This window comes from Carcharodon carcharias, chromosome 23 (assembly GCF_017639515.1).
Source record: "Carcharodon carcharias isolate sCarCar2 chromosome 23, sCarCar2.pri, whole genome shotgun sequence".
NCBI lineage: Eukaryota > Metazoa > Chordata > Chondrichthyes > Lamniformes > Lamnidae > Carcharodon > Carcharodon carcharias.
The window spans coordinates 16,134,044-16,146,928 of NC_054489.1; the positions used below are offsets into that span (position 1 = coordinate 16,134,044).

At 41.8% G+C, this 12,885-nt stretch overlaps 1 protein-coding gene across 4 annotated transcripts in view; it reads right to left on the reverse strand.

Annotated features, from left to right (window-relative positions):
* The window catches only part of dhx58 (DEXH (Asp-Glu-X-His) box polypeptide 58), a 52,766-nt gene that overhangs the window by 31,979 nt on the left and 7,902 nt on the right, over positions 1 to 12,885 (reverse strand). For 2 of the 4 annotated variants that reach the window (XM_041173358.1, XM_041173359.1), the window contains exons 3-6: positions 12,242 to 12,425; positions 6,374 to 6,578; positions 2,333 to 2,523; positions 316 to 432 (exon numbers count right to left, since the gene is read on the reverse strand). In XM_041173358.1, coding sequence (XP_041029292.1) covers positions 316 to 432; positions 2,333 to 2,523; positions 6,374 to 6,578; positions 12,242 to 12,425 — 697 coding nt within the window. Of the gene's footprint in view, positions 1 to 315; positions 433 to 2,332; positions 2,524 to 6,373; positions 6,579 to 12,241; positions 12,437 to 12,885 lie in introns of all 4 variants that reach the window. The other 2 variants (XM_041173361.1, XM_041173362.1) reach the window with 1 other exon arrangement.

Here is a 12,885-nt window from a genome sequence, read left to right on the forward strand (position 1 = left end):
GGATAATCAGTATGTGTAGGGATGGGAATTATTTCCCGAGTTTGAATATGTATCTGAATTTGAACCTAAATTTATTCAGAAAATTACCTTGGGATAGCTTGCTAAAGAAGGTGTCAGTCAAAGTTTCTCCACAGAAGCAAGCATGAGTTTGGGAATTCAGCACACGGTAGACTGTAAATACCTGTAGATTGTACTGTGCCATTGTGTTATATTGTTAGAAATTCACACTAGATAATGTGCTTTGAATATTAACATATATATAGTTTTATGGATTTCATATTTTTAAGGTTACATGCAGGAGTTAAAATGTTATACCCGTTTTCTTTCTTCTGTAATGTCATAACTTTTTACAGGCTGAGGGACGGTATCTTCTAACTCCTTTATACAATCCTTAGAGGATGTTATCAAAGCGGCATCCATATTAGCACAGATCTGTAACAAATAGAACATGCAAGCACAATGGGCATCAATAAATTAATACAGTATGCTAACATTGTAATTAATATTAAAATGACTGTTGCCCCAAATTAATTATATTTTTCTTTTGCTGTGTGTGAAAATTGCTTTTCTCTATTCTCTCAGTGCTTGGCAAGTTGGACCTGCCCAGTGAGTCCAACAGAAGCTAAGTATGAAATCAGCAGTGCTTGGAATTCCAAATGGGTTGACTCAATGCACAGTGTGTTCAAGTACCCTGAGGCATATAGTGAGAAGGTAAAAGTGGTGAAACCCAAATAAATCTCTCAGTTTTATTTCCATCGTGGATTTACTTTGAACCTGCAAATCAAAGACTCCTGAAGAGGCCGATTTAATTTATTGAGAGGTCAAGTGCAGCCTTCAACTAGTGAAATTACCCTTGCACTGCATGCTCACTCCACATTCAGTTCCATTGACCTCCATTTCAAAGCTGTCTTTTTTTAAAAAAACTGTCCTGATCAGCTTTTGCTAATTATAACAATAGCTCAATCGAGACAGGATTTATTAAAAAGTTTGTTCAGTTTATAAATATTATTTGAACTGTGGGATTAGATTTGCAGCCTTTGACATTATATCTGCTACTTGGCTTATGAAGAGAAAATCCTCATTATTTTGCTTTGGTTCCATTTTTGAGCTATGGTCTTTCTGGTGATTGCAGACGCATGTCATGTATAATGTCATGGCGAACTTAAAGGGAAATAAATGAATGGCAGTGAATTTTGCATTAGTATTTACAATAATGAGTGTTTAGTTTAGTACATAATATATACAGGTTAATTTTTAAAAATAATTATATTATTACTTTTAGATGCTAAAGTGAGAACAACTAATAGAATTGTTTTGGTTAACAGCAGAGGTGTCCAATGTTTCATTAATGTGAGCAGCAAAGATGCACATGATGGGTCCTCAGGGAAGCCACATATAAAATTTAAATAAACCCACCCCTTAATATGCCCACATTTCAAACTGCCAATATGAACAGATCTGTGTGTTCTGGTTTAGGAATTGAGGCAACAGTGATATAAAAAACAGACTTTTCAAACCTCCGAGCTCATAAAATACAAACTGAACAAACCATCAAATAAGGAAAATAAGTATAAGGAGGACTGACTGGCTAGGGTCTTGAGGCCTTAGCAGTTGCATGCTTCACTGAGGCAACTGGTTTGACATCTATGGCTCAGAGGATAGAGGCAGAAACATCAGCTGCAGCTGGAGGATCATCAACTTGGTAAAAGACGCTCTTTGGTCTGCCTGAAACATGTTGGTCTTCCAGTGCGAAGAGTTGTCCCCAACCATATGTTGCAGACAGGCACATTCCAAGGTCCAGGAATACATGCTGAGGGACACACTAAAGCTTAGGGCAGCTGTCGCAAAGGTGCAATGGGGAAAGGTCGCTGTCTAAGACCTTTCAGCCACAGTGCACCGAGGGGCTGGGAATTGTATAGACCCCTTGGGCTGTACGGCTCACAATGAATGTATGCATTGAATATTACATTTATCACAATTGTATTGAAGCACCTCAGAGTGCAACATGATCTATGTGGATAATTTAAATATCATTGCACTGTCTGACTGTCTGTAATGACCAGGTTGAAATGTCTATAATATTCATTGATTGTATTGTAGCACCTCATGATCTATGTGGAAAACTTGAATATGATTACACTTTTTGAGTTGGCCATTTTAAAATGTTTTAAGATATTTTATGAATAAAGTATATTTTTCCCCAAAAAAAGGTGATTCAGGCAAAGAACAGAAGTTTCCCCAAACAAAAATGTTGGAGATATGTGACAGCCAGTCAGCATATGAAAAATATTTTGAGTGAGACACTTCATTGGGGCTCAAAGCTTGGACTAACCTGCAAGATATGCTTCTTGGCATGCTCAAATGTATTAGCTCCGTCTGTTCCAGGTGATGCTGTCAATCCAAGGATTTGAGGTAAACCCTTTTTGTGTTGATGCTTTTTTTCAATGTACTGGCACATGATTTTATTGTATACTCCATTTTTCTGGGTGTGATGACACTCATCGATTATTAGCAGAGAGAATTCTGTGTTAAAAGTAAATAAGGACACTCTTTCTTAAAGAAAGCCTATAAAATCCTGAACAGCCACAAGTGCAGATTTCACTGCAGGTGCCTGAGCGAGTTCAAGTTCATCCAGAACTTCTCTTTCATACGTGCTTTCAGAAACAAAAATTACACAAATGTCAGATCCTTTATTATGACTCAGAAGTCAATTACATAAGCCAATTACATTGTAAGATTACATAGGTAGGCATTAGTAATGACTGCCTTGTATACAAGAAACCTGGTTGAGATGGAATATCTTTGAGAATTCATAAGAAAATAGTTGAGGCTCCCAATAATATTTCTTAGGAGTTCTGTAATTACAGAAGAATGGGGAAGAGCAAATATAAACCCATTGCACATAATTATGAGTCCAGAAATTCACAGGATACCCATACTAATATCTATAGTGGGAGAATGTTCCAAGAGCATATTTGATGCTTCTAATGTTCCTCCAGAGAATACAGAGACCAATTGAGGATGTGGATTTAGAAGCAACAGATTCTGCTTTACTAATTTGTTGGAATTCTGTAAGGAGATGACAAAATTGGTGGACAAAGGACATCCATTCAACATAACATTTGAATTTTCAGAAGGTATTTGAAAATGTTCCACAGGTGAAATTTACAACATGGATTAAAGCAGCTGGAAGTATTGGTAAATAAGCTAATTATATTGAAAACTGGCAAAGGCTCATAATTAATGGGAAAAGGCACGGGCTAAGGTTTTTACCAGCTTTTTCTAGAGCTTTTGCCCTTTCTATTACTTTCTTCTGTGACAAAGAATCAATGTTTTGCATTCAGGGATACGTAATCCTGATTGTGTTTTCTTTTTGTTAAATTAAAGAGATGATCCTGAATTTAAAGTGTGCTTGCTCTTACAGGGAATAGAATTAATGAGAAAAAAAAATCAAAAGTAACCTCCACTCCAATAGCAGGAGATCTGTTTTCTAAACATTTCCAATGCATAATGCAGTTTGTTTTTTTAAATGGAGAACAATTGTTATAAATGCTTCTTTCTAAAGAAGGCCTGTATTTTTCATGAGGAGAACCCAGACAGCTGCTCTCATCATCTACGTATGAATGGGTGATCACAGCAGCTGAACTCTCTTGTGGTACTGGGAATAGTTACTGCTACACGAGCTTCAAGTCTGCCCTCAATGCTCTTTTAGATACATCAGTGATCACTCCCATTAGTGGTCTGAGCATCGTACATTCAGGAATGTGCTTACATTGCCTGATATCGAATCATACCATAAGAAACAGTAAGAAGCTTGTGATCTGATTTTAATGCTTTTTTTTCCCATTTGCCCACACAATGTGCTTCCTTGCTATTTTTGAAGGCTGACTGAGAAGCTAGAGACCAGATGCAAATTGCTAAGCTTCTTTATTTCAAAGCAAATTTAACTCAATATCACTTCTGTCCTGAAAAAAAATGGGGAAAAGATTGTAAACAAAGCAAAATGTCCTTTATCTGAAACTATCCTTTTTGTGGGCTAGCTTTCTTGTTCTTTTTAGTATTGTTTCTCTTTCTAAGTAATCTTCAACTACAAAACCTGCATCTTCTGCACCGGACAGAAGGTTGTGTCTCAATCCCATGTAGAAAATCCAATTGCACACACATCTCTTTGTCCCTTTCTTTCTTCTCTTAACTTTGACCTGTGGGAATAGAAAGGCACCTTCCCAAATAAAGCGCTGGTAGCTGGACTGACAACCTATTAAGCACAATGTCTCCCAGGAATTTGGCTGTGAATATTAGTTGGCCATCTGGAACAATTGTTTAGTGCTCCTAATCAGCCTGGTTAATTGGCTTGGGATGTGACTGTATAATCAGTTTGAATTAGACAGAAGATTTGTAACATGCTGCAAAGTTTAATACATAATGTCAACACCTGTAGCTTTTTTTACAAACCTGTACGAAATTACACTTTCAAGCACAACGCTCAAAACAGAGCTCAATCCCAAAATAAGTACCATGAAGAAAGAACTGATTAAAAATCCCAATACTTGACAGTTACCAAACTAACCCAGACAAGCCCCAGCTATGCCTGTCTCTTTATGGGGTATGTGGAACATTCCTTGTTCCAGTCCTACTCCGGCCCCCTTCCACAACTCTTTCTCCGGTACATCGATATTACTTTGGTGCTGCTTCATGCTCTCGTCGGGACTTGGAAAAATTTATTAATTTTGCTTCCAATCTCCACCCCTCCATCATTTTCACATGGTTCATCTCTGACACTTCCCTTCCCTTCCTTGACCTCTCTGTCTCAATTTCTGGTGATAGACTGTCCACCAATATCCATTACAAGCCTACCGACTCCCACAGCTACCTCGACTACAGCTCCTCACACCCCGCTTCCTGTAAGGACTCCATCCTATTCTCTCAATTCCTTCGCCTCCGTCGCATCTGTTCAGAAACAATTCCTCTGACATGTCCTCCTTCTTCCTTAACCAAGGTTTTCCACCCACGGTCGTTGACAGGGCCCTCAACCGTGTCCGACCCATCTCCCACGCATCCACCCTCACACCTTCTCCTCCCTCCCAGAAACATGATAGGGTCTCCCTTGTCCTCACTTACCACCCCAACAGCCTCCGCATTCAAAGGATCATCCTCCACCATTTCCGCCAACTCCAGCATGATGCCACCACCAAACACATCTTCCCTTCACCCCCCCGGCAGCATTCCGCAGGGGCAATTCCCTCCGGGACACCCTGGTACACTCCTCCATCACCCCCTACTCCTCAACCCCCACCTATGGCACCTCCTCATGCCCACGCAAAAGATGCAACACCTGCCCCTTCACTTCCTCTCTCCTCACCGTCCAAGGGCCCAAACACTCCGTTCAAGTGAAGCAGCATTTCACTTGCATTTCCCCCAACTTAGTCTACTGCATTCGTTGCTCCCAATGCGGTCTCCTCTACATTGGAGAGACCAAACGTAAACTGGGCGACCGCTTTGCAGAACACCTGTGGTCTGTCAGCAAGAAAGACCCAAACCTCCCTGTCGCTTGCCATTTTAACACTCCACCCTGCTCCCTTGCCCACATGTCTGTCCTTGGCTTGCTGCATTGTTCCAGTGAAGCCCAACGCAAACTGGAGGAACAGCACCTCATCTTCCGACTAGGCACTTTACAGCCTTCCGGACTGAATATTGAATTTAACAACTTTAGATCTTGAACTCCCTCCCCCATCCCCACCCCCTTTCTGTTTCTTCCCCCTTCCTTTTGTTTTTTTCCAATAATTTATATAGATTTTTCTTTTCCCACCTATTTCCATTATTTTTAAATCTTTTATGCCCCCCACACCCACTACAGCTGTACCTTGAGTGCCCTACCATCCATTCTTAATTAGCACATTTGTTTAGATAATATCACCACCTTCAACACCTCTTTGTTCCTTTTTTTTGTGACATCTTTTGATTATCTGCTCCTATCACTGCTTGCTTGTCCCTACAACCACACCATGCCCCCCTCCACTTCTCCTCCCCCTCCCCTCCACCACCACCTTATATTTCACCCCTCTCCTAATATTCACTCAGTTCTGTTGAAGGGTCATGAGGAATTGAAAGGTCAACCCTTTTCTTCTCCGCCAATGCTGCCAGACCTGCTGAGCTTTTCCAGGTAATTCTGTTTTTGTTTTGGATTTCCAGCATCCGCAGTTTTTTTTGTTTTTATCTCTGACATCCTATCTGTCTGATCTAGCATATTTCTTACTTAAACAACCATATTTCAACCACTGAAACAAGCTTATTTTTCCATTCAGCAAAAAAAAATTCTAAATCCAGTGGCTTCTGTTTTAAAAGATGCAAAGCTCACTGGAATAAGCTCCCCTACCTGTTAGATCCACATGCTTTTCTTCTTCAGTGCTGTTCAGTGCATTTTGCAGGATCTGTGCTGTGCAGATGATGACATGATTATCCTGTACAGCTATTGCAAAGCGCTCTTTAAGCTCGCTATCTCCGCTTATTGGCACCACCTTGTACGCATGCTTCAGGGCTGGCTTAAACTCATTTTCAAAATGCTGATTCACCAGAGGCACCTATACAAACAACAGTTTTAAAGACAGGATACATGTGCATCATTTCATTTATAATACAGCCAGATTGATTACTGTGGACTGATGTGGCAAGAATACTGGACAGATAGCCCAGTTGTCATCTTCGTAAATGAACAGTCGAAAGCAGCATATCCAAAAAGCCATATGCAAGAGTCCTATTTTATTTGCATACAATTATTTATTCAAACTTACTTTGTTTCTTCAAATAATTTCACGAATATTAACAACAGATGTAAAGAATCAGAACAAATAACTGCCCAAAACTCAGCAATGACTAAGTGATAGCAGAGATCATAATGATAGCAGGAAAATGAAAAAATAAAATCACTGTGGTGTGGGTGGGGTAGGTGATCCTCCAGCTGCAGTTGACAGAGTCGCCTCTATCCACTGACACCAGATAACTTCACATAACTTTCCAATAGCCTTGATAGATGCTATACCACAGTGGATGTGACAGCTGTTGCTATCGGGCTGATATGTGATCAGTAGCCTTTTTTGGTTATGATGAAATACTTCAGTCCTGCACACATTTTGAAATTCATTTTTTATTCATTCATGGAGTTTATTACCCAACCCCCTAATTCAACCACATTGCAGTGGGTCTGGAATCACATCTATAACAGATCAGGTAAGGACAGCAGTTTTCTTTCCCTGAAGGGCATTAGTGATCCAGATCAGGATCACCATCAGACTTTTAATTCCAGATTTGAATTGAATTCAAATTTCACCATCTACTGTGGTGAGATTTGAACCCAGATCCCCAGAGCCTTACCCTGGGTCTTTGGAATACTGGACCAGTGACAATAGCACTGTGCCATCACCTCCACCTCCTCTGGCAAAAATCCAACTCGATTGAAGAAGTGCAACATATAAAACTTACCCAGGCATAATATATTCTTGATTACTGTGCACAATTTGTGGAGGTGTATAAAAACAATTAAAATAGGGTAATTATATTAGGTGATTTCAACTTTCCCAACATTAATTGGGATAGGCATAGTGTTAAGGGCTTGGATGGAATGGATTTCTTGAAATGTGTACAGGAGAATTTTTAGGTCAATATGTAGAGGGCCCAACAAGGGACAGTGCATTCCTGGACCTAATTCTGGGGAATGAAGCTGGACAGGTGGCTGAGGTGGTGGTGGGCGAGTATTTTAGTGATAGCAACCACAACAAGGCACAGTTTAAGTTTATTATGGACAAAGAAATAGACAAGTTGCAAAAAAATGTTTTGGATTGGGGGAGAGTGGATTTTAGTAAAATACGGCATGATTTGGCCAAGGTAGACTGGGAACAGCTACTTGTGGGGAAATCTACAGAGGAACAGTGGGGGGGCGTTAAAAACGGAAATGGGGAGGATACAGGCTCAACATGTTCCCTCTAGGGTGATTGGAAGGAGTAACAAGCCCAAAGAACCATGGATGACCAGAGATATTCAGGTTACGATGAGAAGGAAAAGAGAGGCTTTTAGCAGGTACAAGGGAAGCAAATCAGCAGAGGCATTAGTAGAGTACAGAAAGTGCAGGGTGGAGCTTAAGAAAGCAATTAGGAGAGCAAAGAGAGGATATGAAAAAGATCTGGCTGGTAAAAGTAGGGAAAATCCCAAGGTATTCTATAAGTACATCAATGGGAAGAGGATAACCAGGGAAAGAGTAGGGCCCATAAGGGTCCAAGGGGGCAATCTATGGGTGGAGCCAGAGGACATCGCTAGTGTGTTGAATGAATACTTCACATCCGTCTTCACCCAAGAGAATGAGGATGAAGGTATCGAACTCGGGGAGAGAGACGACGAGGTTCTTGAGCAAATTGATATAGGGAGTGACAAGGTATTGGAGGTGTTGGCAGACTTAAAAGTGGACAGATCTCCAGGTCCAGATGATTGGTGTGTCCCAGACTGCTGAGGGAGACAAGAAAGGAGATCGCAAGGGTTCTGACCCAAATCTTTAATTCCTCTCTGGCCACTGGAGAGGTACCAGAGGACTGGCGGGCAGCTAATGTGGTTCTGCTATTTAAGAAAGGTTGTAGAGAGAAGCCAGGGAACTACAGGCCAGTGAGTCTCATGTCAGTGGTTGGGATGCTATTGGAAAACATTCTGAAGGAGAGAATCTATCACCACTTGGAGAGGCAAAGTTTTATCAGGGATAGTCAGCATGGCTTTATCAGAGGGAGGTCATGCCTAACAAATGTGATTGAATGTTTTGAGGAGGTGACCAGGTGTGTAGATGAGGGTAGTGCAGTTGATGTAGTTTATATGGATTTCAGCAAAGCCTTTGACAAGGTCCCTCATGGGAGACTTATAAAGAAGGCAAATGCACATGGGACACAGGGTAATATGATAAGGTGGATTCAAAATTGGCTTAGTTGTAGGAGGCAGAGGGTGATGACAGAAGGATGCTTTAGTGACTGGAAGCCAGTGTCCAGTGGTGTACCACAGGGATCTGTGCTGGGTCCCCCATTCATTTACCATTTATATAAATGACATAGATGACTATGTGGGGTGTAGGATTAGTCAGTTTGCAGATGACACAAAGATTGGCTGGGTGGTTAACAGTGAGGTTGAATGTCTTAGGCTACAGGAAGATATAGACGGGATGGTCAAATGGGCAGATAAGTGGCAGATGGAATTTAACCCTGAAAAGTGTGAGGTGATTCACTTTGGAAGGAGTTATTTGACAAGGAAGTATTCAATGAATGGCATGGTAGTAGTAAATTTTGAGCAATAAAGGGACTTTGGCGTGTGTGCCATATATCTCTGAAGGCAGAGGGGCATGTTAGTGGGGTGGTGAAAAAGGCATATGGGACATTTGCCTTTATCAATCAAGGCATAGATTACAAAAGTAGGGAGGTCATGTTGGAGTTGTATAGAACCTTGGTGAGGCCACAGCTGGAGTACTGTGTGCAGTTCTAGTTGCCATATTATAGGAAGGATGTGATTGCACTGGAGGGGGCCAGAGCAGATTCACCAGGATGTTGCCTGGGATGAAACATTTAAGTTATGAAGAGAGGTTGGATAGACTTGTGTTGTTTTTGTTGGAGCAGAGAAGACTGAGGTCCTGCCTGATCGAGGTGTATAAGATTATGAGGGACATGGACAGGGTGGATAGGGAGCAGCTGTTCCCCTTAGTTGAAGGGTCAGTCACAAGGGGACATAAGTTCAAGGTGAGGGGCAGGAGGTTTAGGGGGGATGTGAGGAAAATCTTTTTTACCCAGAGGGTGGTGACGGTCTGGAATGCACTGCCTGGGAGGGTGGTGGAGGCGGGTTGCCTCACATCCTTTAAAAAGCACCTGGATGAGCACCTGGCACATCATAACATTCAAGGCTATGGGCCAAGTGCTGGTAAATGGGATCAGGTAGGTAGGTCAGGTGTTCCTCACGTGTCGGTGCAGACTCAATGGGCCGAAGGGCCTCTTCTGCACTGTGTGATTCTGTGATTTGAGGTGATGAATTTGGAATATTATTCAAAATGAAAGCACATTTTTCATGTGCGGTTTTTCTTTAGTATAGTGGCATCAACATATTGTGTAAGCCTTGTGACATTAAAGTGCCAGCTGTGGCTCAGTGCATAGCAATCTTACCTTTGGGTCATGAGGTCCCAGATTCAAGTCCTAACCTGGGGCCTGAGCACAAAAAAAATCAAAGGTTGGGTCTTCAGTGCAGTACTGAGGGAGTGCTGCCCAAGTGGTGTTACCATCTTTTGGACAAGACATTAACCTGAGACCCCATTTGCTCGATCATGTGGATGTCAAAAAAACCCATGGCACCTGCACCTGCGCCAAAGGCTCTGCTTTTAGAGAGATGGTCTGTTTGGCTGTTTCACCAGGTCTTCCTGAACGAGTGCAGAGCTCCTTCTGAGGTAGTTGGGAACTCGTTCGCTCCTAAGTCAGTTCCTGGGGGTTGTGTGACATGGTGCACGTTCTTCAATTTACCCAAACCTTTGAAAAATGTGGGGAATTCCCTTCAAAATTCATTGTCTTGTGTTTGTGTGTTGACTTTGCCATCTTTTATGAGCAGGTTCAGAGCTATGCAGGCTTTCCTGCTCAGCGAGGGGCATTCTTGGTTCTGAATAGTATATAACCTCTCAGAAATGTTCTGATCTTTGTATTTTAGTGTTGTGTCAGGCTGACCTTTAACATGTAGCTTGATTCCACCCGGACCTTGGAGTTGAATAGAGGAAATTTGGAGAGTTATTTTGTTCAGCCATGAAACTGTCAGATAAAACTGACAGGGTACTAGGTACTTCTGCCTTTTTCTGCCATTTTCTACTGTTCCTCTGTGGGTATAGTCACTGCTGTTCCTCTGTGGGTATAGTCACTGCTGTTCCTCTGTGGGTATAGTCACTGCTGCTCCTCTGTGGGTATATTCACTGCTGTTCCTCTGTGGGTATAGTCACTGCTGTTCCTCTGTGGGTATAATCACTTCTGTTCCTCTGTGGGTATAATCACTGCTGTTCCTCTGTGGGTATAATCACTGCTGTTCCTCTGTGGGTATAGTCACTGCTGTTCCTCTGTGGGTATAATCACTGCTGTTCCTCTGTGGGTATAGTCACTGCTGTTCCTCTGTGGGTATAATCACTGCTGTTCCTCTGTGGGTATAGTCACTGCTGCTCCTCTGTGGGTATAATCACTGCTGTTCCTCTGTGGGTATAGTCACTGCTGTTCCTCTGTGGGTATAGTCACTGCTGTTCCTCTGTGGGTATAGTCACTGCTGTTCCTCTGTGGGTATAGTCACTGCTGTTCCTCTGTGGGTATAATCACTGCTGTTCCTCTGTGGGTATAGTCACTGCTGTTCCTCTGTGGGTATAGTCACTGCTGCTCCTCTGTGGGTATAGTCACTGCTGCTCCTCTGTGGGTATAGTCACTGCTGCCACCATCTGTTATTGTGGGTTTGTTCAAGATTCATCGGCTTCTTACTCTTGAGGACATCTTGATGGAGGCGATGGCCTTTCATTCAGAACAACTTTATTTACATCCCCAACTAGTTACAAGGTTATAGAACATCAAGACATAGCTACAGCTACTCTCTGCAGTGCTTCTCAGTCATCTTCTCTGAGTGAGTGACATCACTGTGGCGTAACTTCTTTACATATGTTTATCAGCTATCACTAGAATTAACCCTTTACTCTACAGAATCCACATAGTCAAATGAAAAGAAGAGCTCAACAGGCAGGCCTAAATAAACTTTGAAATATCATTTTCCAAATGCTTTTCCAAGTAACCATAACAGCACCTATCATTACTGCATACCAAGTGCATATTAACATTTTAAGTGCAATGCAACATTATATGTGTAATGTACTTTAGCAAACTAAAGTATTTGCACAACAAAATGTAAAAATTCAGCTGCAGTTATGACTGATAATACCATTGCAATCAATTGAAATCGTAGAACAATAGGAAGAGGGGTCATTTGGCCCATTGTGTCTTTCAAAGAACAATCCAGTCAGTCCCTCTCCCTTCAGCGGTCTATCCACATAACTGTAATCCCTCATCTATGAAACCATTCCTGTAAATCCTTTCTGTCTCATTGCTCAGCCCCACTCCCAAAGCAATAAGCTACATTACCGGGTAATGATATTCCTTTAACCAGTATTTGCTTGTCAGCCCCTAGATAATAACATAAAACAGCAGCTGTATTTTTTTTTTACCTTATTCACAAGAACCACGACTTTGCCTTTGCCTCCCCTTGTTTCCAGGTGGCATCTGGTAACAAACACTGCTGCACGAGTCTTGCCTCCCCCTGTTGGAAGCCATATGATGATATTCTTGCCCTCAAGAGCAGGTTGCACAACCTCCCACTGGTAATCCCGCAGATCGATTTGCATTGTATACCTGGAGCGAGACTGAAAGAAATTAGCCCTTCTCCACCAGAATCTTGATTATAAATGAAACAGTCCGTGGGTTTAGGTTTGGATTCAATCATTCTAATTTTCCAACATTTACAAAAAAAGAGGGTAACTTTTATTGACACTTTCCTGTGATTTAAAGATGTGGCATTCGTAAAATGTTTGGAATCTACATGAGTGTAAAGCAGTTGTCGAAGAAGCATCTCAAGTGGAAGGTCAGTTAGTGGAATTGAAATGTGAGATGAAGAGTGTGTGAGAGTGGGGTAGCTTTGCCAGAGGTGGGAGATCGGGATAGAGGAATTAGTGACAGGCAGTGTGTACAAGCAGGAAAGTGAGAAAGGAAACAACTGGAGGGAATTGTTTTTCTAATGCTCATATTGCAGCACAGGAAGTGCATTGGAAGGCCATCTGTGAAGACTGTAAATACATCACTGCAAATCTCTAAT